The sequence below is a fragment of the Sarcophilus harrisii genome, chromosome 4, assembly GCF_902635505.1.
Source record: "Sarcophilus harrisii chromosome 4, mSarHar1.11, whole genome shotgun sequence".
NCBI classification, from domain to species: Eukaryota; Metazoa; Chordata; class Mammalia; order Dasyuromorphia; family Dasyuridae; genus Sarcophilus; species Sarcophilus harrisii.
Genome location: NC_045429.1, coordinates 25,250,807 through 25,278,307, shown reverse-complemented (window position 1 = coordinate 25,278,307; position 27,501 = coordinate 25,250,807). Strand labels below are relative to the sequence as shown.

General features: G+C 36.2%; 1 protein-coding gene across 3 annotated transcripts in view; it reads right to left on the bottom strand.

Annotated features, from left to right (window-relative positions):
• The window catches only part of FAF1 (Fas associated factor 1), a 385,064-nt gene that overhangs the window by 268,721 nt on the left and 88,842 nt on the right, over positions 1-27,501 (bottom strand). For 2 of the 3 annotated variants that reach the window (XM_031969148.1, XM_031969147.1), the window contains exons 3-4: positions 26,915-26,961; positions 11,790-11,995 (exon numbers count right to left, since the gene is read on the bottom strand). In XM_031969148.1, the coding sequence (XP_031825008.1) occupies positions 11,790-11,995; positions 26,915-26,961 (253 nt within the window). Of the gene's footprint in view, positions 1-11,789; positions 11,996-18,672; positions 18,759-26,914; positions 26,962-27,501 lie in introns of those variants that run through there. The other variant, XM_031969149.1, reaches the window with a different exon arrangement.

The window sequence follows — 27,501 nt, the reverse complement described above, 5'->3', positions numbered from 1 at the left end:
AATGGCAAAAGGGAGCCTAGGTGGCAAGATGAAAAAGTCATAGGGACTGATGGATAATCCACTGTGATGAACTGATGAACTCCAAGGGCTGAAAGGTGATCCAGAGTGAAACAACGGTTAAGGAAGGGGAACAAAGTCTAGAAGCAGAGCTAGGAGGAGAAAGCAATCAAAGATATTTTAATACTTGCCTAAAGTTATACCATCAATTAACAGCAAAGCCAAAACTCTAAAATCTGATAATAAGCCTTTTGTTACATTCTAATTCATGATTGTACAATGTACAATACACATAATATGACATATATCATAGAATCATAAACTCTGAGAGACTCATTAGCTATTTTAGGTTAGCTATAAGATGATAGCTACCAAAAGCTGTCAAATAAACCAGCATAGTAGGTACTCATATGAAGAAAACCACAGATTTAAGTTAGAGATAAAGATTTCCAGATCTATGATGTATGAGCTAAATATTCTATTTAGGATCACCAAATCATAGAATTAGAGACCTAGAAATAAACTTAGGGTCAGGTAGTCCAACATACTCAGTTTATGATGATGGATTTAGAAGGAGAAACTGGTTCAAAGAGCAAAGTATGGTTCCCAGGGTCACAGAGGCAAATATATACTAGAGCCAAAATGATCCTTCTAGTCTGCAGAATAATGAGCTCCTTATTAGCTCCAGATATATGACCAGGACAGATATGAGGCTTGAAACTGAGTCCTCTGACTACACTACTTCTAGAACACTTTACTTTTTAGCTAACATCAATAATGCTGCTCAATATTTATACCTAATGCTTCAATGTGGTATAGAAATGACACTGGGTCCTCAAAATTCTAGGCCAGCACAGCCCAACTTAGGCAACATGGCTAGAAAGGCTTCAAGTACAGGCCTAACCTAACAGCAAACTGTGCGTAGAGGTGCTTCCTTCGCTCAGGGCAGACACCATGAGGCTGGCAGCTGAGTATTGAATGTCTTGGTCACAGTGACCCATAAAAGAAATAGAAATATGTCCACTTGGAAAAAGGCTTTGAGCATATTGGCTAGGCCCTTTACCAAGAATTTTTACAACGTGGAAAAAAAAAGAAGAAGCCAAGAATTAAGATGTAGAAAGGTTACAAATGTGCAGCAATGAAGGTCTTGACCAAATGAAACCACAAACTTAATGAAGTTTTACCATCCAGCTCTGGGTATATAGCTGGACAAGACAAGAGAATTTTGAGATCCATCACCTTCTTTGATCCTTAGAATAACCCTGGCAAGGTTGGAATGATAGACGGTGAGACTCTTGTTTTAAAGATGAAGAAGCTGAGACTCAGAGATGAAAGTCTTAGCAAAAGTTGTGAAGATGGTCCTCTCTCCATTCTACGACCAGCTGTTTCCTATTAATGTCACATCTACAGAATCTTAAGAGTTGCAAAAAAAATTAATTTAACCCAACTCTTAACATTTCATAGATTAAGAAAATGGAGTCCACAGAAGGAAGAGAAGGTAAAGATAGAGGGACAAATTTACAGAATATGTTATTCAGAGAGCCAAGATTAAAATCTGGATTTCAAGGACTGAATTTAATGAATGAATGAGTATGCATTTATTAAGTGCTTATTATGCACTAGACACTGCACTAAGTGCTAGGGAAACAAAAACAAAAAGGTCTCAGTGACATGAAACCAACTGGAAAAATGTAGCAGGTAAAGTGGCCTGAATTGCATTTATTCTGACACCATATAAGACCTCTGGGTCTCAGAACTGGAAGTTATATGAAGGAAATCTCAATTAGAAACATGAAGAATATAGGAGACTGTTCTTCTAAGATGTCTATTTTCCACAAAATGCCAAGAACAAAAGTAAATGTATGTTAATCAAGCATTTTGGCTTTTAACAACTATAAAAATAAAAGGGATTATAGGATTTACAGTTAGAAAAGAGGTAATAATAGAAACAACCTAATTCAATATCCAAGGTTTTTTTGTTTTTGTTTGTTTGGGTTTTTTTTTGGGGGGGGGGGAATGTGTTCTGGTGGCATGATTTGATTTTTTTTTCAATTACATACTTTAATTTATTTTTCTTTTTTAGAAAAATAATAGCTTTCTATTTTCAGAATATATGCAAAGATAGTTTTCAACATTCATCCTTAGTCATCACTTGCATTTTGCTTTCTTATTCATTTATTTTCCTTTTTGATCTGACTTTTCTTGTGCAGCAAGAGAATTGTTTACATGTTTACACATATTGGATTTAACATATATTGGATTGTTTGCCATCTGGGGGGGTGTGGGAGAAAGGAGGGGAAAATCTGAAACACAAGGCTACACGCAAGGGTCAATGATGACAAATTTTCCATGTATATGTTTTGAAAATAAAAAGCTTTTTTAAAAAAAGTGCAATTTTTCTACATGTATTTGCACAATTATCATGTTGTACAGGAAAATTCATATCAAAAAGGAAAAAAATGAAAAAGAAAACAAAAAGCAAGCAAACCACAACAGAAAAGGTGAGAATATTATGTTTTGATCTACACTCAGTTCCCACAGTCTACTCTCTGGGTGTAGATGGCTCTCTCCGTCACAAGATTATTGGAATTGGCCTGAATCACCTCGCTTTTGAAAAGAGCCACATGTCTCAGAATTGATCATCATATAATTTTCTTGCTGCCGTGTACAATGATCTCCTGGTTCTGCTCAGTTCACACAGCATCAGTTCATGTAAGTCACTCCAGGCCTCTCTGAAATCATCCTGCTGATTGTTTCTTATGGAATAATATTTCATAACATTCACATACCATAACTGATTCAGCCATTCCCCAACTGATGATCCACTCAAGAGTTTCCTGTTCCTTGCCACTAGAAAAGGGCTACCATAAACATTTTTGCATATGTGGGTCCCCCTTTTCCTTCCTTTATGATCTCTTTGGGATACAGACCCAGGAGAGACACTGCTGGATCAAAGGATACGCAAAGCTTGATAGCCCTTTGGGCATGGTTTCAAATTGCTCTCCAGAATGGTTGGATCAGTTCATAACTCCACCAACAATGTATTAGTGCCCCAGTTTTACCACAACCCTCCAAAATTCACCACTATCTTTTCCTGTCATCTTAGTCAATCTGAGAGGTATGTAATGGTACCTCAGAGTTATCTTAATTTCAACTTCTCTGATCAATAGTGATTTAAAGCATTTTTTCATATGACTAGAAATGGTTTTAATTTCTTCATCTGAAAATTGTCTGTTCATATCCTGTGACCATTTATTAATTAGAGAATGGCTAGTATTCTTATAAACTTCAGTCAATTGTCTATATATTTTAGAAATGAGATTTTTATCAAAACCTTTGGATGTAAAGATTTATTTCCCCAGTTTTCTGTTTCCGTTCTAATTTTGTCTGTATTGGTTTTGTTTGTAAAAAAAAAAAACTTTTAAATTTAATATAATCAAAATTATCCTTTTTACATTTCATAATCTTCTCTAGTTTCCTTTTTTGGCCACACGCTTCCTTCTCCACACATCTGGGAAGTAAATTATCCCTTTTTCTCCTTATTTGCTTACAGTATCATCCTTTGTCTAAATCATTAGTCCATTTTGACTTTTTCTTGGTATAGGTTGGTCAATGCCTAGTTTCTGCCATCCTATTTTCCAATTTTCCCATCAATTTTAGTGAGTTCTTATCCTAGAAGCTGGAGTCTTTGGGTTTATTAAATACTAAATTACTAGTATTTATTGATTATTGTGTCTTGTAAACCTAACCTATCCCACTGATCAACTACTCTATTTCTTAGCCAGTACCAAATGGTTTTGATAACTGGTTTATGATATAATTTTAGGTCTGGTACAGCGAGGTTACCTTCATATGCCTTTTTTTTTTCATTAATTCCCTTGAAATTCTTGACCTTTTGTTCTTCCAGATGAACTTTGCTATATTTTTTTCCTAGCTCTGTAATTTCTTGGCAGTTTGTTTGGTATAGCACTGAATTAGTAGAATAATTTAGGTAGAATTGTCATTTTAATTATCAATATCTAGATTTTAAAGAGATAGAAACTGACACTTTCCAAAGGGAAAGCACATTTACTAGTGAACCCACAATTATTAAGCCATAGAGAAGATAGAGCCTCTAGCTCTTGTCCCTAAGTCATTTCCTGGAAATCACGACTCTTGAAAAACTGACAGGGCATGACATTGCTTCCTATGTACAGGATATCATTTATAATCAAAGACTGGTAAGTAGTGAACCATTTAAAAGGTCTCTTTTAAACAAAGAAGATGGAATAATCAATCTATCACCTGTACCCTGAAAACTCAGTACAAGCATGAGCCACTAGGTGTCACTGTCTGATAGCTTATATAAATTTGGAGCCCAGTTCTGTTGTCAGAGGGAGGAATTAGGCAGCTCTACTTCTCTTATTTAGCATCTCTCTGAATTTAGACACATCCAGAAATGAATATTTAAGTAGTCAACTTAGGAAAACATGGGAAATTTGTCCATTTCAATTTCTTGCCCTGACAGACAATTTCCCTCACTTCATCACTTCTCATCAGGCCCAGCAGAAAACCAAACAGCCTACATTGGTTTTTAATGAAAGGGCTTGGCCCAAATCTCTATGCAACCTGGGACAAGTCACACCCTCTCCTGGACTCTTGTTCTTCATCTGTTCAATGAGAATTGGCTGGATGCTCTTGAAGGCACTTAGCAGTTCAAATACCTATGATTTATTATGAGAAGGGAGGGCAAAATTCCCAAGAGGATGCTGCCTTCATTCTCTGAAAAATAATGTCTGAAATTATATTCACATCTCAGAAGCAACTCAATCTACTTAGGCACCAAGAAAAATGACTTTTCTTTGATTTTTTTGATTCTCAATGGAGAGAAAATGTATTCAAAAACCAGAATAATGAAACCAGGCCCAGGAAACTACTTTTCCTTTTCTTTAGATTTCAAGCCATTAGTGAAGTGCCTTGGATATAATATGCAATTACATAAATGCTTGTTAACTTGCCTTGGAAAAGGGGGTACAAGAAGGAGGGGGACATGCAGCTTTCTTCCAGTCCAACAGCCAGATCAGACACAAGATACTAACTACAATATCCTTCTTACTAGTTTAACTGTATTTGTTCTCAAATAAAATGAGTAAATGAACTGATTACAAAATGGGACCCAATCAATCAATAAACATTTATTAAGCAGCTGATATGTGTCAGGGACTGTGCTGAGAACTGGGGATACAAAAAAAGAAATGATAGTTTATATCCTTGAGGAGCTTACAACTGGGGGACACAATATGCAAACAAATATATACAAATAGGCTCTAGATAGGATAAATAGGAACTAACAGAGGGAAGGCTCTGGAATTAGAAGGACTGGAAAGGTTTCCAGTAAAAGATGAGATATTTGTTGAGACTTAAAGGAAGCCAGGGAGGTCAGTAGGCATGGAAATAAGAGAACAAAATGCCCAGAGCTAGGAAACCGTATCTCATTCATGGGACAAATCGGAGTCCAGTATCACAGGATCTAGGGATGCTGGGGCTAGGAGCAAGGTGTAAGAAGACTGGAGAGGGAGGAGGGAGCTAGATTATGAAGGACTTTGAAGACAAAAGAAAAAATTTTGTACATAATCTTTCAGTACTTGATCGTTGTTCTGGATCTTTCAGTAGCTAGGTAGAAGGTGGATTGTGGGGAGAGACTGGAGACAGGCAGATTCACAGCAGCTACTGCAATAATCCAGGTAGGAGGTGGGAGTTGATGAGGGCCCGCACAATAACTGGGGCAGTGGAAGAAGAGATGCTGCAAAAGTAAATTCCATAGAGCTTGGCAACAGCTTGGAGGTAGACTGAGGGAGAGGGAGGACTCCAGGATGACTCCTCAGGTGAGAACTTGGATGACTAAGAGTATGGTCGTACCCTCTGGAAGATCGGGGGAGGAGTTAAAGGGAAATATAATGAATTCTGTTTTGAACATGTTTAGTATAAAATATCTACTAAATGTTTAGTTTTGTATCTGTGAAAGATAGCTGGAGCTTAATTTGGAGGTAAGCAGAGAAATTAGAGGAAAAAAGGTAAATTTGGGAATCGGGAGATGGCAATCAAATCCATGAAAGCTGATGAAATTTAAAAAAAAAAAAAAAAAAGCTGATGAGACCAAAGCAGAGGAGAAGAGAAAAGAGCCTAGGACAGGACCCTGAGGAACATGGATTAGAAGGCACAGTCTGGAGCAGATCCAGCAAAGGAAACGGGAGTCAGAGAGATAGGAGAACCACAAGAGAGAGGGGTATTCCAGAAACCTAAAGAAAACAATATCGGGGCAGCTAGGAGGCGCAATGGTTAGAGCAACAACCTTGAAGTCAGTAGGACCTGAGTTCAAATCTGACTTCTGACACTTAACACTTCCTGGCTGTGTGACCCTGGGCAAGTCACTTAATTTCAATTGTCTCAGGGGGGAAAAAAAGAAAGAAAAAAAAAAAAAAGTATCATGGAGAAGAGGGTGAGAACCACAACAAAAGCTGCAAGAAAGGTCAAAGAGAATACAAATTGAGAAAAGGCCATTGAATCTGGCAACTTAAAAAATCAATGATAACTTTGGTGAAAGCAATTTTGGTGGAAATAGATCAGAAGCCAGAGTTTAAGGATTTAAGAGAATGAGAGGAAAGAAGGTGGGATACTTAACATATGTGGTCTTTTCATAAAGATTAATAAAATTCTTTTTTGGATTTCTCAAATAAAGTTAAAATAAAAATCCATAGACACTTCCAAAGTAAGAAAAATACACTCTACAAATACATGGGTCAGACCTAGACCCCCAAGAATTTTGCCATCTGTTTCAATGGGTCTCTCAAAAGGTGATAAACATAAAGAAAACAAACAGAATGGTGAAGGGACTGCCTTCAGTATGTGAAAAATTATTGAACTCTTACACCAAGCACTATATTAGGATAAATGTGGAAAAATAGAAAAGAGGGAAATATACAGTAAGTCGTAACTATGAAAACATTTTATAGCAAGTTTCTCTGATAAAAAAGTCATTTTTCAAATATATATGTATGTAAGTCATTTCCCAATTGATAAAATGGTCAAAAGATATGAACAGGTAGTTCTTCACTGAAGAAATCAAAACTCTATAATCATGTAAAAAAAATGCTCTAAAGATATTTACATATATGTGTGTATGTATGTGTATGTATATATATATATATATATATATATACTGAATTTAACATATATTTAACTTTTTTTTTTTAACATATATTGGATTAACTTGCCATCTAGTGGAGGGGTGGGGGAAAGAAGGAGAAAATTTGGAACACAAGGTTTTGCAAGGGTCAGTGTTGAAAAATTATCCATGCATATATTTTTAAAATAAAAAGCTTTACATTTTCATACTTTCAGTTGATGTTTGCTTGCATTTTGTTTTCCTTCTCAGGTTTTTTTCCTTCCCAGAGTCGATTTTTCTTGTTCAGCAAAATAATTGTATAAATATGTAAACATACACACATACACACACACACATATTGGATTTAACATATTTTAACATATTTAACATGTATTGGACTACCTGCCATCTAGGGCGGAGGTGAGGGGAAAGAGGGGAAAAGTTGGAATTTGTACTATATAATGATCAGTAAAAGATATGTTTAGTATTTCTATTGTTCTGTTTTCAATATCTTCTGTAAACTGGTCAAGTGATTAACAAGCAGGTTTGATTTTTACTTAAATCTTTTCTATGCAGGTATTTTTTTTTATAGAAAATATTTTTACAGTCAAAGGTTCTGATAAAGGCCTCATTTCCAAAATATATAGAGAATTAACTCTAATTTATAAAAAATCAAGCCATTCTCCAATTGAAAAATGGTCAAAGGATATGAACAGACAATTCTCAGATGAAGAAATTGAAACTATTTCTAGTCATATGAAAAGATGCTCCAAGTCATTATTAATCAGAGAAATGCAAATTAAGACAACTCTAAGATACCACTATACACCTGTCAGATTGGCTAAGATGACAGGAAAAATAATGATGATTGTTGGAGGGGATGCGGAAAACTGGGACATTGATGCATTGTTGGTGGAGTTGTGAACGAATCCAACCATTTTGGAGAGTAGTTTGGAACTATGCTCAAAAAGTTATCAAACTGTGCATACCCTTTGATCCAGCAGTGTTACTACTGGGCTTATATCCCACAGAGATTATAAAGAAGGGAAAGGGACCTGTATGTGCACAAATGTTTGTGGCAGCCCTTTTTGTAGTGGCTAAAAACTGGAAACTGAATGGATGTCCATCAGTTGGAGAATGGTTGAATAAATTGTGGTATATGAATATTATGGAATATTACTGTTCTGTAAGAAATGACCAACAGGATAATTTCAAAAAGGCCTGGAGAGACTTACATGAACTGATGCTGAGTGAAATGAGCAGGACCAGGAGATCATTATATACTTCAACAACAATACTATATGATGACCAGTTCTGATGGACCAGGCCATCCTCAGCAACGAGATCAACCAAATCATTTCTAATGGAGCAGTAATGAACTGAACTAGCTATGCCCAGAAAAAGAACTCTGGGAGATGACTAAAAACCATTCCATTGAATTCCCAATCCCTATATTTATGCACACCTGCATTTTTGATTTCCTTCACAAGCTAATTGTACAATATTTCAGAGTCTGATTCTTTTTGTACAGCAAAATAACGTTTTGGTCATGTATACTTATTGTGTATCTAATTTATATTTTAATATATTTAACATCTACTGGTCATCCTGCCATCTGGGGGAGGGGGTGGGGGTAAGAGGTGAAAAATTGGAACAAGAGGTTTGGCAATTGTTAATGCTGTAAAGTTACCCATGTATATATCCTGTAAATAAAAGGCTATTAAATTTAAAAAAAAAAAAAATATCAAGTATTTTCTAAATTGGTTTTGTACCGTTTTAAATCAGAATGTGAATAAGAGGACTTTGAAATAATTTATAGTGTCTTCATTTTTTTCAAAGATATAGATCCAAAACATAAGTTTCAGAAGGAAATTTTAGTTCTAAAATGCATTTTCCTTGTCTATTATTATCATCCCTTAAAAAAAAAGATAACTTTTTAGCTCAACTAACTTTTCAAGTACTTTTAACACACAAAAAAAGTGTTTTGCACTAATATAGAATTAACCTTGGTTTTGACTCCTATCAAAATACAATTTTTCCAAAGTCTCCCTTTTAATGGAATTTGCCACAAAGTCAATTACTATTATAAATATGTTTAAAAAATTTATATGTAGTGATTTTCTCACATTTTTTGACACGTGACTATCAATGAAGCAGACAGTATGTTGATAATGCACAAGGGACTATATTTAAACTAGGACTTGCAGACCTGTGTTTCCCAATGGTATCAAATAAGCTCCATCACTGCTAAGACCAACACACTTTTCCCCCAATATTCTGTTTGCACATTTAAAAATCTGTCAATTATACTATATATATATATATATATATATATAATTACACACACACACATACACCATTTAAAATATGTCATTAACTAGGTATATAGTACCAAATATTTTTCAAATGAGGCTTTTTACACTGATCTATTCAGAAAGCAAATGTGTATGGCTACAGATGCACAGAATTTATAGAAAAACTTGTTCTTGATAATTTGAGAAAATTAGATTCTTTTAAAATAATTTCATCTTGTAGAAGTATTCTGTAAATACACTTTCAAAATACTACAATTCATTAGATTTCACGCTAAGTATTAATGTATTAGCATAAAATACAGCCAAAATGCATTTGCACAAGCAAATATAGCAGTTTTTCTTCTCCATTTAAATAATACCTGAAAATGTTAATAACATAGTAGATTATATTTCTGGATATAGTTTTTTACTTTGTATTTATTTATGTATTTCTGCTACTTAAATTGCCTTTGTACTTGATTTTGCTTGTACTAGATTTCACTATTTCCTTAACACTGTAATATGTCTCTGTCAATAAAAAGTTATTATTAAAAAAACTGTAATATATCTATTACAAAGGATATCATTTCACTTTTAAAAGACACATTTAGTCAACAATTAATTTTGAATTATTAAAAATTTTAAACAATTATTCTCATTATTTCATTTTTAAAGTTGCAGTTTGAGCTGAAACCAGCTAGTTATATTATCTATTCATTTATGTATAGTTACATCCCATTAGCAAAATAAATGACACTGAGAAATAAGCATTATGCTACTTTTTAAACTTCCATGCTAATATTATTTAACTTCAAATTTAGTCATTCTTACTAAAGCATTAAGTAGTGCAATGATATACAATTCCTTTGGGTCACATAGATCATGTCTGCATACAAATTCAATACAAAAAAATTTAAATTTGATCTCATTTGTGCATATTAAATAATAATGAAGTGAATTTATTTTCAAAGGTTATTCACTAGTCTTCTTTTGCTTACATTGATGTACACTTGTTTTTATGAAAGGCAAAGCAGCTATCTTTGAATACATCAATAATTCTGGCAATTGTTTAGCACCCTGTGCCAGACTGAAAAACTCATAAGGGAGATGGTAATGCAAGGTCAAGGTTTGGCAAAGCATGGGCAAGGGATATTAAAGACAGTGTTCAGTGTGACAATATTGAACCTCTGAGCCCTATGAATTTGTGACCCAGCATTAAGCATTTATGGCAGTGTGAGTTCTGGGAAGAAGGTCAAGAGCTTTCAAGACAAGACACCCCCCCCCCCCCAAGTCAGAACAGAACAAACTAACCTAAAAAAATTTTTCTTGTGGCTACAGGAATATCATGAAGGAAAGCTTTTTGAATTCCAGTACTTCTGTTCTGCCCTAAAATAAGCTGAGAGTTAATCAGTTTCATTGAAAAAAAGGAAAATCATTTCTTCTCAAAAAGTTTCAGGATAACAGCTTCACAATAACTAAATCAAGGCACCAGGGCATTTAAGAAATAACTTTGATAGCCTTAAATTGACCTTTTCCACCAAATACCACCCAAGAGTCCAAATGGAGGTGAGATCAAAACATTAAAAATCACATCATGAAAAATTTAAAGGCCAATCAAAAGACATACATTTCAGAACTATGGCATTAGGGAAAATATCTAGCCATAGCAAGCAAAAGAGTGACAATAAAAGATGATAAAGTAAAAAAAATTCAATTATACAATGTGTTAAACATTGACTGAACAAATCAATGAATACTTAAATAGCCAATTGGAATATTTCTAATAAAAGCCTAATATAAAGATATATCAGTACTGACATAAATATATATGAGCAGACACGGTTTAAGAGATGAGTTGTCAAAATATATGCTCAATTTCTGAACAACTTGGCAAGTGACAATGATTAGCAAGATTAGTATGACAAATTCTACTAAAGAAAATAACTTAATTTTAAGAAATAGAACATAAGACATCAAGGGGTATCTTGTGGGGGGGAAATCTTATCTATTCTAACTATTTTCTTGTCCTAAGAACAGCAGTGGTCCCATAAAAAGGCTTTAATCTGCACTTATATAAAGGATGACTCACGTGAGTGGTCTGAATCTTTTACTACATATTGAAAGAAAATGAGAAGAAAAAAAAAAAAAAAAGCCATAGAAAACTGTTCAGCACCACTGTATCAATCCTGGCATTAAGATTATCTGGAACTCCAATAGTGTCCAGTAAGGAAAAATCAAAGTAGCTCATTCCCTGAGGAAAATAAAAACAACCAAAATGGCAAATGATTTAAAAATGGCTCTCCTCCAGCCCCTCCTGTCAACTCATTAAATCCTGACTGTAAAAAAGGCCTTACCAACGGTGCAGCTATCTTCCAGGACTACATCTACATTGCGGTCTCTGTACTCCACCCTGAAGTCCAGCATTCGTGGCTGTCTCTCCACAATCTGTCTGGTTGGCACAACAGGTCGAAATGCTGAAGAAGAAGGTGCCGAAGCCGAGGCTGCAGAATGACTGACTGGTCCATATGCTGGTCCCTGTCCAGTCTCCCCTCCATACTCACTGGAAGGAAAACATAAAAGAAAGGTCACTGCTGATCAATCCACAGAATTTAACATCAATGATCCAGGCACTCTTCTGACTCAAAGCATTTGACATAAATACACTCATTTCTTTTTTTTTTTCACTTAATAATATTTTATTATTCCAGTTACAACAAATTGCAAAGATAGTTTTCAATATTCATTTTTGTAAGATTTTGAGTTGCAAATAATTCTGTCTTCCTCCCTTCCCTCTTGCCAAGCTATCTGGCGTAGGTTATACATGCACAACCAAGTTAAACATATTTCTATATTAGTCATGTTTAAAAGAAAAATCAGAACAAAAGGGGAAAAAACACAAGAAAAAAACAACAACCAAAGTGAAAATAGTAAGAGCAAATCATCACACAATGTTGCTTTTATGATATATAATGTTTTCCTGGTTCTGCTCACTTCACACAGCATCAATTCATATAAGTCTTTCCAGGTTTTTTTTTTTTTTAAATCGGCCTGCTCACCTATAAAACAATTTCCTATATTACCTATTTTTTATAGAACAATAATATTCCATTACATTCACATACACAATCTGTTCAGCCATTTCTCAACTGATGGACATCCACTCAATTTCCATTTCCTTGCCACCACAAAAGGATCTGATACAAATATTTTTTATATAATTGGGTCCTTTTCCCTGTTTTGTTATCTCGTTGGGATACAGACCCAGTAGTGATATCGCTGGATCAAAGGATATGCAGTTTTATAGCCCTTTGGGCACAGTTCCCAATTGTTCTCCTGAGTTGTTGGATCAGTTCACAACTCTACCAACAGTGCATTTGTGTCTCAGTTTTCCCACATCCTCTCCAACATTTTCTTTTTCTATCAGCTTAGCTAATCTGATAGATGTGAAGTAGTATCTTAAGAGTTGTTTTAATTTGCATTTCTCTAATCTAGTGATTTAGAGCAATTTGTATTGTTTTATTTTTTCTAGTTATACATTTATATTAAGTTTTTAAATATACATTTCTTTATAAATCATGTTGGGAGAGAAAAATCAGAACAAAAGGGAAAAACCACAAAAAAAAAAAAAAAAAAAAAAAAAAAAAAAAAAAAAAAAAAACAACAAAAAAAGTGAACATAGGATGTGTGGATTTACATTCAATTTCCATAGTTCTCTTTCTGCATGCTGATGGTATTTTCTGCCCAAAGTTTATTGGGATTGTCTTGTATCACTGAATGGTTGAGAAGAGTCATCATCACATAATTTTGTTACTGTGTACGATGTATTCCTGATTCTGCTTGTTTCAGTCAACATTGTTTTATGTAAATCTTTCCAGGCCTTTCTATAATCATTTTATTCATTATTTTTTATAGAACAATAATATACCATTACTTTCATGTATCACAACTTGTTCAGCCGTTCTCCAATTGATGGGTATATACTCATTTTCTAGTTTTTTGCTACCATAAAAAGAGCTGCTACAAACATTTTTGTACGTGTGGATCCCTTTTCCTCCTTTATAATTTCTTTGGGATACAGACCCAGTAGACACACTGCTAGATCAAAGGGTATGCATCATTTTATAGCCCTTTGGATTGCTCTCCAAAATGGTTTGATTTAACAATTCCACCAGCAATGCATTAGTGTCCCAGTTTTCCCACATCCCCTCCAACATTTATCATTACCTTCTCCTGTCATTTTAGACAATTTGAGAGGTATGAGATGGTACTTCAGAGTTGTTTTAATTTGTACTTTTCTAATCAATTGTGATTTAGATCATTTTTTCATATGACTATTGATGGCTTTAATTTCTTCTTCTGAAAACTGTCTGCTCATATCTTTAGACCATTTGTCAAGTGAAGAAGGACTTGTATTCTTATATATTTGACTCATTTCTTTATTTTTAGAATGAGACCTTTATCAGAAACACTAGGTGTAAAAATTGTTTCCCAGCTTTCAGCTTTCCTTTTAGTCTTGGTTGCATCGGTTTTGTTTGTACAAAAACTTTTTAATTGAATGCAATCAAAATTATCCATTTTGCATTTCATAATGTTCTCTATTTCTTATTTGGTCATGAATTCCTCCCTTTCTCAAAGATTTAAGAGGTAAACTATTTTCTGATCTCTTAATTTGCTTATAGTATCATGCTTAATGTCTAAATTATGAGTCCATTTTTCACCATATCTTGATATAGGTTGTGAAATTTTGGTCCATGCCTAGTTTCTGGCTATGCTATTTTCCAGTTTTCCCAGCAGTTTTTATCACATAGCGAGTTCTTATCCTAGAAGCTGGAATCAATATCAAATTATAGTTTTGATCAATAAATTATCAAATAATAGATGACTATAGTCACTGACCTGTCTTGTGTACCTAACCTATTCCCACTGATCCAACTTCTATTTCTTAGTCAATACCAAATGGTTTTGATAATGGCTACTTTGTAATATAGTTTTAGGTTTGGTGTGGCTAGGTAGACCACCTATCTTTGAATTTTTTTTCATTAATTCATTTGATACTTTTGACTTTTGTTCTTCCAGATGAATTGTTATTATTTTTTCTAGCTCTGTCAGATAGTTTTTTGGTAGTTTGATTGGTAGGACACTAAATAAGTAAATTAGTTTAGACAGAACTGTCATTTTAAATACATTAGCTTGGCCCACCCATGAGTAATTGACATTTTTCCAATTGTTTAAATCTGACTCTTTGTATTTTATAATTGTGTTCATATAGTCATATGAGTTTATCTTGGCAAGCATACTCCCAAATATTTTATATTTTCTATAGCTATTTTAAAGGGGATTTCTCCAAATCTTGCTACTAGGCTTTGTTGGTGCTATATAGAAATGCTGGTGACATATGTAAGTTCATTTTATATCCTGCAACTTTGTCAAAGTTAGTGCTTCAAGTAGTTTTTTGTTGATTCTGTAGGATTTTTTAAGTATATCCATATCATCTGCAAAAAGTGATAGTTTTATTTGCCCGTTGCCTATTTCCTTCAAATTCTTTTTCTTATCTTATTGCTAAAGTGAACAATTCTAGCACAGTAATGAATAGTGGTGATAATTGGAACCTTTGTTTCACCTCTAATCTTACTGAGGTTTCCAGCTTATGCCCATTACATATCATGCTTTGCTGATGATTTTTAATAGATGCTACTTATCATTAAGAAAAATTTCATTTATTCTTACTCTCTGATGTTTTTAATGAAAATGGGTGCTGTATTTTCTCAAAAGTTTTTCCTTCATCTATTCTGATAATTATATGATTTCCGTTAGTTTTATTATTGATCAGTTGGTTGTTATTGGTCACTTATGCTGATAAGTTTTCCTATTATTGAACCAGCCCAGCATTCCTGATATAAATCCAACTTGGTAATAACATATTATTCTGATGATAAATTGCTGTAAGCTCTTTGATAATATTTTACTTAAAATTCTTGCATTCATTAGGGAAATTGGCCTATAATTTTCTTCTGTTTTGACTCTTCCTAGTTTAGGTATCAGCCCACCATATTTGTGTCATAAAAGGAATTTGGCAAGTCTCCGCGTATTTTTCCAAATAGTTTATATATTTTTGGAACTAATTGTTCTTTAAATATTTAGTAGAATCCACTTATAAGTCCATCTGGCCCTGGAATACTCTCTTTCTTGAACACTGATTCATTCAGCATGAATGTATCAAGCACTATCTATGTGACAGTCCCTGGGCAAGAAACAGATACAACAATCAAAGAGCTTGAGAGTTGGGGAGGGGCGGGGGGAGGGAGGAGAGTAAAGGGGAGGGAGAGGGACAAAGAGCCCACAGAAAAATCTATATGAAATCAATATAAAATATCTAAATAACTTTTGGTGGAGTGGGAAGTGAGGTAGGATCAGGAGAAGGAGCCTGGATTTCAGTGGCAGCTGTGTAAGAACGTGACATAAGGACAAGGCAAGGACAAGATGTATGTGCAGAATGAGGCAAAGTAAGGAGCTGAGAATAATGTCACAGGTTACAAACAGAGGAAGAGAAGAATGGTGGTGCCTTTGATAGTAATACTGAGAAGTCGAGATAGTGAATTCTGTTGTGGACATGCTGAGTATGAAGGGAAATGTTTCCAGGACATTCAGTCCTATGTCCAATGGGCATGGGGTGCTGTGGGACTGAAACTCACAGGAGAGACTGGGGCTGGACACATTGATTTGGGAACACATAGATCAAGTGAAAAAGTGCAGAGAGAACAGAATTTGTGATACAGCTTGAAAAACACATTCTGGGTGTAGGAAATGGATGATAAACCAGTAAAGAAGACTTGGTCAAATGAAAAGATAATATTCTAAAGGCAGGGAGACTTATGAAGTGGCAACAGAATTAATCCAGGAAGAAGTGAGGACCTAAAAATAACCAATCTGTAATAAAAGCAACTGAGGCCAAGTTCAAAGTCAATAATCATTTATTAAAGAGACCTGGCCCTCTTTAACAAACAGGACTTCATAACTTCTTCATGATCTGAGATGTCCCCTTTCTACGGGGCCTTGGTTTTATAGTGTCTGGCAAGATAACACAGCTGATGTAAAATACAGGGTTTCATTGGTTGATGGACCTATACCTTTTCTCTCCCCTTCTCTTACTCCGTCTCCCCCCTGCTCACATCCCAGTAGAAAGCATCTACACAGGCCAAAAAAAGACCAGGCCTAATGGTCATAAGACAAGCAAGGGGCAACCACCAGGCAAGTTTTCCTACTTTGGGCAATAGAAAGACAAAAAGAAGTTAGGGGACTTTCCAAACCATTAGGATATCTTAGCCATCCTAGTTTGGTCACTTATGCATGAAGAAAAAAGGATGGAATTCTTCTACCCTCATATTTAAGCAAGTGCCTTTATAAACTCTTAAGTCAAAGTTCTGGGACCAAATATAAGATCTTTAAATTACAGGTCACCAACTGACCTGTAGCAATTAACTAAATACATATATAAACAGACAAGTGTAACAGAAATAATTCTGCCCCTATGGAATCACATTAAACTGATTGTGCTTGAAATAAAATAAGGGCTAAATTAATCACCTAACATACTATACTAGAATGGGGGTTATGACAGTACCAGATGTAAGCGATGTTGATGAGACAGAATCCTAGTAGAATTCACAAGATTTGGTAACCGACTATATATGGAAAAGAGGCAAGAGTTGAGGATACTGCAAAAACTGTGAACCTGGATAAAAGAATGATGATAACCTTCAATGAAAATAAAGAAGAGAAACAGGGGGATTGGTAATAAGTTCTATTTTGGACAAGTAAAGTTTAAGATAATTGTGTGATATCAAGGTGGAATATATAGAAGGTAGTTAGAAATATATGACTAGAGCTCCAAGAGATTGTCTCCATATGTAGATTTGATCATTTTCTACATAGATATCATCACTGAGCTGAAGGAAATTAATATTACAGATGTCTTTAGAGTAGAAAAGAAGGCCCTAGAGAGAACCTGGAAGTATAGCCACATAAAAAAGGTGGGGGATTGACGATGACAATCTATCAAAGGAAACTTCAAAGGAAGTCCGAAACGAGAGGACAAACAGCAAAGAGCAATGTCATGAAAGCCCAGAAAGGAGAGACTATACAGAAGGAGGAGGTAATCAAGACAGTTAAAAGTTTCTTTAAGATCCTTCCAGCTCTAACACTGTATGTTATGAAGTCCATAGATGCAATCCAATCTACAGAATCTCAGAACTGGGAGGAATCCAGAAACCACAGAGCCCTTCTCACCCATACCTGAACTTTGATTCCCCAAAAGTCTCCAACATATCCAACAAAGTAGAAAGACTGGAAGTGTAGCAGGGACCAGATTACAAAGGATTTTAATGGGAGGCCTTTGGGGGCAGGGACTGTTTCACTTATGTCACTGTCTCCTCAGTATCTAGCACAGTGTCTGATACACAGAAAGGATTTAAGATAAAAGCCTAACTGATAGGGACTCTTCTAGCTCAAATACTCAATGCTATATTATTTTGGATCTATGCTGGAAGAAAAACAATAATATTTTATATCTAAAAAGAGTTTTCCACAACTTTTCAGAAGCCCCTAACCCTTGATAAAAATAAAGGCATTAAAAGAAAAATGTTCTAAATCAGAACAAGGAGGCTGGCATGTTTGGCAACTGTGAAGGAAAGAAAAAGAAGCAATTTTCTAATAAGATTAAAAGTTTGGATAGAATTGCTAGTGCCAAATTAAGACCAAAAATTTCCTGCTTGTCAACCTTCTGAAGTCAGCACTTATTAAAAAGAAAATGTAAAAACAAAACCCAGATCCCAGTCTGTAAGATACACAGCAATGACCCAAATAATTAGCCATTGCATTACCTGTAAAGCTTCAAGATGTAGATAATCCTTTCCTTCTAATACCCTGCATATTAGACAGAACAAGAACAACTGTTCTTGTGTGACAGGTGCAGAAAAGTGACCAAAGCAGACTCAAATGCAGGATTCAAATCCAGAATCCCTGACCCCAGATCATCACCATGGCTGGTAATTCAGCACAGGAAGCTAGACAATAATAACAAAGGCTTCTGTGCAGAATTTTATATTTACAAACTTTTCATTTCATGTCAAAGTTACCTATTTTATCTTTTGTAATCGCTCCTATCCATAATGCAGAGATGCTACATGATCTCATCTGACTACTGTAGAAGAGGGAAATACGTATTTATTAAGCACTTACTGTGTGCCAGGAACTGCTGAGCACCTTACAAATGTTAACGATTTGAGCTTCACAATAATCCTGGGCTGTAGATGATATTATTATTCCCATTTTACAGCTGTGGAAGATGAAGCAGACAGAGGTGAACTGACTTGCCCAGGATCACATAGCTAGTAAGCCTGTTGGGCTAAATCTGAAATCAGGTATTGTTGACCCAGGCCCAGAATGCTGTCAGCTAGGTCCCCCCCAAGAGGAAACGATATACCCCCACTCCACCTGGCATTCCTATCATCAAATACAAACTCCTCTTGGGGATTTCCAAAGCCCTACACAGCTGGATCCTGCTGTCTTGCCAGCATCCCTGGACTTTGCTCCCAATCCTCTCACCCAAAGGGTCTTTCCCTCTGCTCCTCACCCATGATACTCAATCTCTCGACTTGGTTCCTCATGCGCTGACTGGCAGCCCCTCTGCCAGGAATGTATCCATTCTTAGCTCTGCCTTCCTTTCACTAAGATAAAGGAGCCACCTCCTTTCCTTCCTTCCTCTCCAGCTCTGCTCCCAACTCTTTGGACTTCACCCTCATGGCCCTCTGCTTTACTCCTCTTCTTACGTTCAGCTACTGTCTGGGGGATTGTCCTTTGCCATTAGAATGTAAGCTCCTTGAGGACAAGAACTATCTTTCTTCTGTTCTTTAAGCTACATCATGAGCATTGAGTACAGAGCCTGGTACACAGTATTTGTTGTTGATGGGTTCTTTCAGTTGTGTCCAACTCTGTGACCCCTATTTGGGGCTTTCTTGACAAAGACACTGGAATGGTTTGCCCTTTCTTTCTCCAGATGAGAAATCCAAGACCATCAGGGTTAAGTGACTTGCCCAGGGTCATACAGTAAATGATCGAGGCCAGATTTGAACTTAAGAAAACTCCAGGCCCACTGCTTTTGCATTTAATAAAGATTTAGCAATCTGATTTGGCTTATTAATGAGTAAGTCCTTCTTCCCCACCTACTTTGAATATGTTTGGTACTTTATACTTAGGATGTTTATATTTATGTTAGTTTCCCAAATTAGATCATACTCTTAAAAAAAATCAAAAGAGAAATAGATCATATACCTTTCTTCACTCCTATTGGGAGATGTCTCCTTAACTGAAGAAAGGGTAGAGGCAATTACAAAAGATAAAAAATGCTAATTACATGAAACTGAACAGTTTTTGCACAAGTGAAATTAATGTAATTAAGATAAAAAGGGAAGCATTTGCATGGGAAAAAAAATTTCTCTGGTAAGTTTTTGGTATCCAAGATATTTGTTCATTCCTTTTTTAATCATGTCTAACTTTTTGTGACCCCACTTGGGGTTTCTTGGCAGAGATACTGGATTGTTTGCCATTTTCTTCTCCAATTCATTTTGCAGTTGAGGAAACTGAGTCAACAGGGCTGTGACTTACCCAGAGTCATCCAGTTAATAAGTGTCTGAGGCTAGATTTGAACTCAAGAGGATGGATCTCCCTGATTTTTGTCACACTGAATGCAAACATGGACCTCCAAGGTAGCCCTCATTAAGTTATATAATGTCTCTGTTGAACATCCAGCTCCTTCCCCTCAGAAGATTGAAGTTCTTCTAGGAGAGTGACTTTGATTTTATTTCCCCAGCTTCCTATTGCCAACACACAAAACCAACTGAATGAATGCTTGTTGCCTAAGTTACTTAGTTTAGATTAGTTTAGATTCCCTTTTTACAGGTAAAAAAGTGTCCCAGAGAAGATACTGTCCAAGATCACAGCATGCTGAGGGCACAGCAAGAATTTAGCTCCTCTGACCTCCAGTCAAATTCCATTTCTCAAACTACACCACTCTGCCAATTTCTCTGCATTTTGTTTTCCTCCTTTATTAAAAGAAATTTGTAGATGAGTGCAGGTAGCAACATACAACAGAAACAGGGCCATACATGGCACCCAAGAAGACCCGGGTTCAAGTCCTACTTCTGAAAATTCTCACTTAGCTGAACATTTGGGGCAATTCCTCATAACTCTTTCAGATTCTTGTTTCTTCATCTATAAATTGAGGGCATTAAAACCTTCAGCATTTACTTCAAAGGATTATTGTGAGCCTCATATGAGATTATTATCTCACATGGTTAAAAAATGCTTCAAATACATAAATATACAAACTAAAGAGAATACTAGAGAATTTAATCAAATCAGAAAAGGAAATGGGACTAACTATAAAAGAATTAACAAGGGTGTGTGTGTGTGTGTGTGTGTGTGTGTGTTCTGGTCTTATTATTTATAGAAGAATTTCATCAAATTTTTAAAGAAAAATTAATAACATGAATTATTCTCAATATTGAGAAAGAAAGCACTCTATAATACTCCTTTTATAAGGCAAGTAGTGTCCTAGTAACAAATGCAAAAGAAGATAAAGCAGAGAAATCCAGAAACATATTATTAATCAATAGTGAATCAGAAGTTTTAAATAAAATTCCAAACAGACTACAGCAATTTATCTAACATCAATGATTATCAGGCTGAATTTATACCAGGCATAGAAAAATGGTTCAAAATTAGGAGAACAATTAGCCTCATTCTGTCAATAATTACTATTATTTGCCCCCATTTTACAGATGAGAAAACTAAAGCCTCAAAAGATGAAAGAATTTGCCCACATTCATACAACTTGTTAAGTGTTGGGGCTCAGACTCAGACTCAAGATTTCTGACCTCAAGACCCAATGTTCTTTCTAGTTCCATCCACCCATTGTCACCCTGAAAAGGCCCAAACAGCCCTGCTGACATCTTTATTCTCCACAGACAAGTTTTCCTGGTAGTAAGGCTGCATAATTTAACAGTTTTATTAAAATTCTGGAGTTTTGTGCCAATGGTATGAGTTGACTAATAAAGTCTATTATTGAATATATAGAGACATATTTCAAATGTATAAATAAGAAGTGTCTTTCTTCCTGCCTATCTATGCCATTCCTTGCATTTTGCCTCCCACTTTAGGGGAAAAAAAATTAAAGCTTTCAACTCTTCAAATGGTACAAAAGCATCTCTCTTGCTTGTCTCTAGTCAGCAGACTCATGAGAAGAATTTTCAGCTATGGCAAATCCACTGATTTCAGGGCTTAAAAACACAGAATGAATTTGTTTAGCTTGGGGGTGGAGGTGAGGGCCCAAAAGAACAACATTCCTGAAAAACAACTGATTTTCTGGTGTGGGGCTGAACAAATAACTTGTTCATTTAATAAAAACAGAAACAAGTGACTGGTTAAAAATTTGAGTGAAAGCTATCCGAGTAAAGCTCACACAATAATGGTGAACCAAGCAATTACACCTTCTGACCCAGGCCTGTGGAGTCTGGCTCTTAAGGAAAATAGGCTTTGGCTTGAGACTCGTTGAACACAATTACACTGTCCCAAACAGGCAAAATGGCTCTTCTTCCCCGGCAGAGTGGGCATCAGAAGGCAGGCAGGGGCTCAGAAGGCTTCTCTCTGGGCCTGACTCAGCAGAGAGCGGCCAAACACACAAGGGTTTCGTGCAGCAGACTCTGGCCGGAGAAGTGCCAATAACATTTATTCTGGAACTCTGTCAAACTGCAACCATATTTAGCACTTTTTAAATTCAACTTTTTAAGTGGAAGGGGCAAACCTAATTCTGAAGCAAGTTCCTGTGCACATCTGGTTTGCTTTTGCAACAAGGCCTTCCTCAGAATTAAATCCTTTTTGAACCAAAGAAAAACGTTGGTGCTGAACTTGGAAAATATGCCCACTTTCTTAGGATGAAACTACTTCTGATTGTGGGGGAGGGGAAGGCAAGAAAGGCCTGGATCTGTGGATCACTCACTTCCCAACACAGGGAGGGGGCTGGAAGGTACAAAACAACACCCTGCTCCCCTCATAAATCTGCTTTATCTCCAAAAGGTAGCAAACATTTTCAAAAGCCCGCTGAGGTGGAGGATGTTTTGTATTCAGGCACTTTCCAGCTTGTCCCAAACAAGCCAATTCTTACAGTGTTGTTTCTGTTTGCCTCATCGGCACTCAGAGTGCTCAGAGTCCTAAACCCCAAAACCCAAGAAAACATGGGAACAAGAGGTCCCTGAAAGGGGGGGTGGCTTCACCTCCCCCCAAAGGAAAGAAGATGACACATGGTGTCCAACTTAAGGCCAGCAATGAAGCTAGCTCCAGTTCCTGAAGCTCGCTCTTCCCCACCGCCACCAAAGTCCCTTCATCTTCTCCCACCTTGCACTCCAGGACTCTCAGTCTGAAGTGGCCCAGGCCCAAATGTTTTATTTACATTCTATAAACAGCACAGAGTCCTACTGAAAAAAGTCCAGGCTGGCTCCACTCCTTACCACTTGAGTGACCTTGGATAAGACAGTGTCCTTGTTGGGTCTCAATTTCTTCTTCTTACAAGTTAAACACATCAGGGGGCAATGGGGTTCTTTTCAGCAAAATACAGCAAGAGTTCTAATCAACTAACAAAATGATTAATAATTATCAAAACCCTATGCCAAGCTAAAGAATTTGTGCCATCAGTTCCAATGATCTTGTGAATCCAGAGAGGACTCTGGGAACTGAGGGTGGATCACAACATAGCATTTTCACTTTTTGTTGTTGTTTGGTTGCATTTTGTTTTCTTTCTCATTTTTTTTCTTTTTAATCTGATTTTTCTTGTGCAGTAAGATTATTGTGGAAATATGTATAGAAGAATTACACATATTTAATATATATTAGATTACTTGTCATCTAGGGGAAGAAGGTGGAGGGAAGGAGAAGAAAAATTTGGAACACAAGGTCTTGCAAGGGTGAATGTTGAAAAATTATCTATGCATATGTTTTGAAAATAAAAAGCTTTAATAAAAAAATGAAAAAAAGAAAAAAGAAAAATGTGTCACAATGGAACTGTGAGCAGAATTCCACAAAGTCAGAGTTGCAAAGAACCTCAGAGGCATGTAGCCCAGACAAGAATCTCATTAAATGTACTCACCAAGTGGTCCTCCAACCTTTGCTTGTAAATCTCTAGGGAGGGGGAAACCCACCACTTCCCAAGACAGCCCACCTCACCTCTAATTTTTAGGAGGCATTTTTATCAAGCCAAAATCTATGTCTGGCAACCTTCCTTTACTGCTCTAAGTTTCACCACAGGACATGGCAGGCCACTTCTAACCCCTCTCCCCAGCTACAACCTTTCAAATATACTTGTGATTACTGTGGCCACTAGAATTCCTATTCCTTCAATTCAGAGCTTTGCTTCACATACATGTTTTATCTCCTGATCCTTACTGGTGTTTCTTTTCTATTAATAACTGTACTTTCTCTCATACTTACTCCCAACACACTGCTCCTACAGATCAGTAGTGTTGAACTCACATAGAAAGGAGGTCACTAAAGCATTCATGAGGGCCTTTGCAGATTATCTAGTGACTTATAAAACCACATGTTATAGAAGAATTGCACATGTTTAACATATATTGGATTACTTGCTATCTAGGGAAGGGGGTAAGGGAAAGGAAGGGAAAAAAAAATTGAAACACAAGGTTTGCAAGGGTAAAAGTTGAAAACTATCTATGCATGTATTTAAAAATAAAAAGTTTTATTTTTTTAAAAACCCACATATTAACAGCATCTATATATGGCTGTATTTTCATTTACTTTGTTAACTATTTCCCAATGATATTTTAATCTGGCTCAGGCCACAAGCAACCAATTTGTCTTTTTCTCCATAGAGGAAGTCAGAAGAATCATCTCATCCAAATACTGATGGCTATTATTTATTTAGCTTTGTGATTTTTAGAGGAGTTCAATACCTGGGGTATAGTGCTTCTCTTCAGCCCACTCCTGCTGGCCCCTCCTAATGTTTTATTGCTATTCCATCTCTCTGAATGCCTTACTCTCCCTATATCTATTCTTCATCTTTATTGTGATCTTCAATCCATCCACTCATTAATACTTTACTGTATTATGTATATGTAGGTTCATAACTTTCCCTCTTGTTTTAATTTCCTCTCTTTTGAATGTTAACTTTTAATACAACCAGTTTAATTTCATACTATCATCTACTCTGCAGTCCCTTCTCTCTTTTCCCTTTTTCTTTCCTTTATTCTATTTGTGAATTCCTCATGCCATCTTTCTCCTCCATGACTACTCATAAGCTGCTTAAAAAAAAAAAAAAAAAAAAAAAAAGGTGGGAAAAAAATGACAACCATACTGAAGGAGTTCACTAAAAATTTATGTTATTGAATATCAAATGGGTCCTCACCACAGGAAGGATTATTCCTCCCTAAGTCATTCTCTTCTACCTCATTTCCTCATAGAAGATATTCCAAACTTTTCCTGCTCTCCAGTTTGCCCCACTTTCACACCAGCAGGCTGGCTCCCTCAGGGGTACCCACTATTCCTGTGTCTCTAAAGCTTAACATATTTCCTAGAATATAATAAATGCTTAAGAGATTCTTATTTCTCTCAAACCTCCCACATTTCCCTTTTCTTCTTAGCTAATACTGTCCTCCTTACTGATTCTCTCATGAGACATTCCCTTTCCTGACTCTTGGGATTTCCCCTGATTGTCTTTCAAACCTGAAATTCTCTCCTTCTTTATCTATGCATATTGGCTTCCTTCAAGTCTCAGCTAAAATTCTACCCTCTATAGGAAGTCTTTACCAATCTTCCTTAATTCTAGTCCCTTCTCTCTGTTGATTATTTTCTATTTATTCTGAATATTTTGCCTTCCCCATTAAACTGTAACATCCATGAGAGCAGGGACTGTGCTTCTTGTTGAGGTTGGGGGGATGGGAGATGGTATCCCTAGTGCTTCTCCTGTTTCTAGTAGAGAATAGGCACTTAAAACATGACTTGAATGGGAAAAGGCTCAAGGATGCTACTCCCCACGATGAAGAAAAAGCGTTGTGCTAATTCTGGCTACAGACATGCTGAAGGAGCCTGGTACAATGAACACTACTGCCTGCCAAGAATCAGAATGTGATAAATAACAAATGTTCTGTGATGATTCCCCCATTCAACAAGCATTCCTTAAGTATTTAATATATACAAGACATTCTTCTGATGCTGGAAGATAAAAGGATGAAATATACAAATATGCAAAAGAATATTCTATAAAGAAGAATGCCAGCATTGGGGGCTGGGAAGCTGATGACCTTTCTTTACGATTGCTTAAAATTTACTCAATCTCAGTTAATTTTGCTAAATGTTAAACTTCTGTAACAGAGAAAAGACCCTTTTAGCAAACTGCTCTATCATCTCCCCATATTTAACGAGTACCTCTGAGATGCCTTTCACTTACTAGGAACTCTGGAGACCTAAGTAGCAAAGGAAAAACAACTGGCTATTTTTCTATTTTAACCAATATTGAGATCAAGTCTTCTATGTGATGGGCGCTGAGTCTGTGCATTATATAGGGAAGCATAAGCAATTGGCCCTACCATCAACAAGCTTGTTTTTACCAAATTGGTAAAATACATAAAAAGCTAAGACATGGGAATATGAGAAGCAGCCTGGCAGAGTGGAATCAGAAAATCCAGGCTTGAATTGTGGTCATCACAATTTGTTATTGTTCTTTGTTATTGTTCTGTTACTTTAGTCATGTCCAACTCTCTGTGATCCCATTTGGGGCTTTCTTGGCAATGATATTGAAGTAGTTTGCTCCTTCCTTCTCTAGCTCATTTTTACAAAGGAGGAAAACAAGGCAAAGAGAATTAAATGACATGCCCAAGGTAAAACAGCTAGTAAATGTTTGAGGCTGGATTTGAATTCATCAAGACGAGCCTTCCTGACTCTACGTACTATGGCACCACCTAGTTGCCCCAACCTTGCAACTGTTACCCTATATGTAAAATGAAGGAGTCACAACTGATAGAATATTCTATTCTATTCTTCCTATTCTATCATTCTATCCAATGGAAGCAAAGAAGAGGCAGGAAAAGTGACAGGAAAAATATAAGAGAAAGGAGACAGGGAGAGAGCTCAGGTGTATGTGAGCCGCACACTATAGCCAGGGAGGCAGGGGGAAGGGTGAGAGGCACCTGCATAAACATTTTGTGAGTGGGCCCTGAAAGAAAGGCAGGAAGGGTGGGGAGAGGGGGAGGTAGAGAAACTATTCCCATCAAGGAAACCAGCAGAATATTAATCATCATTAAAGTGCTCATCAGAAATCAATATTTTCTTCATTTTTAAAGGTAAGAAAAAGAATTCACTCTTTTTAAACTTTCCAAAGAAAATCATACCTCATTACATGGGTTATGTTCTTACATACCTTTGGAGAATGCCATTTTCTTGTGGGATTACACCATTGATAGCTGCCTGTAAACAAAAAACACAAACATTCATTTAAAAGAATACCCAAAATATCATGAAAGGAAATCAGCATGTTTTGATGGAACTTATTTAAGCAAGAAACCAAACATTTTTCTAATCATCTGAACCACACTCCATTAAGGGCTTCTCCAACTTTGCAATTACAAACTCTTCTTCTCAGCAGACAAAAACCAAGAAGTTGAAATTTAATTATTTCCAAACCTCTGGCCATAAAAGGCCCAATTCTAGAATTCTCATTTAGGCAAGATCTGTATTGACCAGGAAGTGATCAAGTGACTTTATGATCAAGTTCAACTGGAGAATTACAGCAAAGTTTTCTTTATATCCACTTCACTCTTCAAAATTGGCTGAAGAGGAGTAGGCACAGAGTTGTATCGGACACACAATACTACAAAGCCAAATATGAATAAACCTACAGGTGTCTGACCTTCTCATTTTATACAGGAGGAAACATGTGTAAGAGAAGGAAAAACACTAGGCCAAAGTCACAGGAGAAAGATAACTATATCATAAGGCTAAAATAGG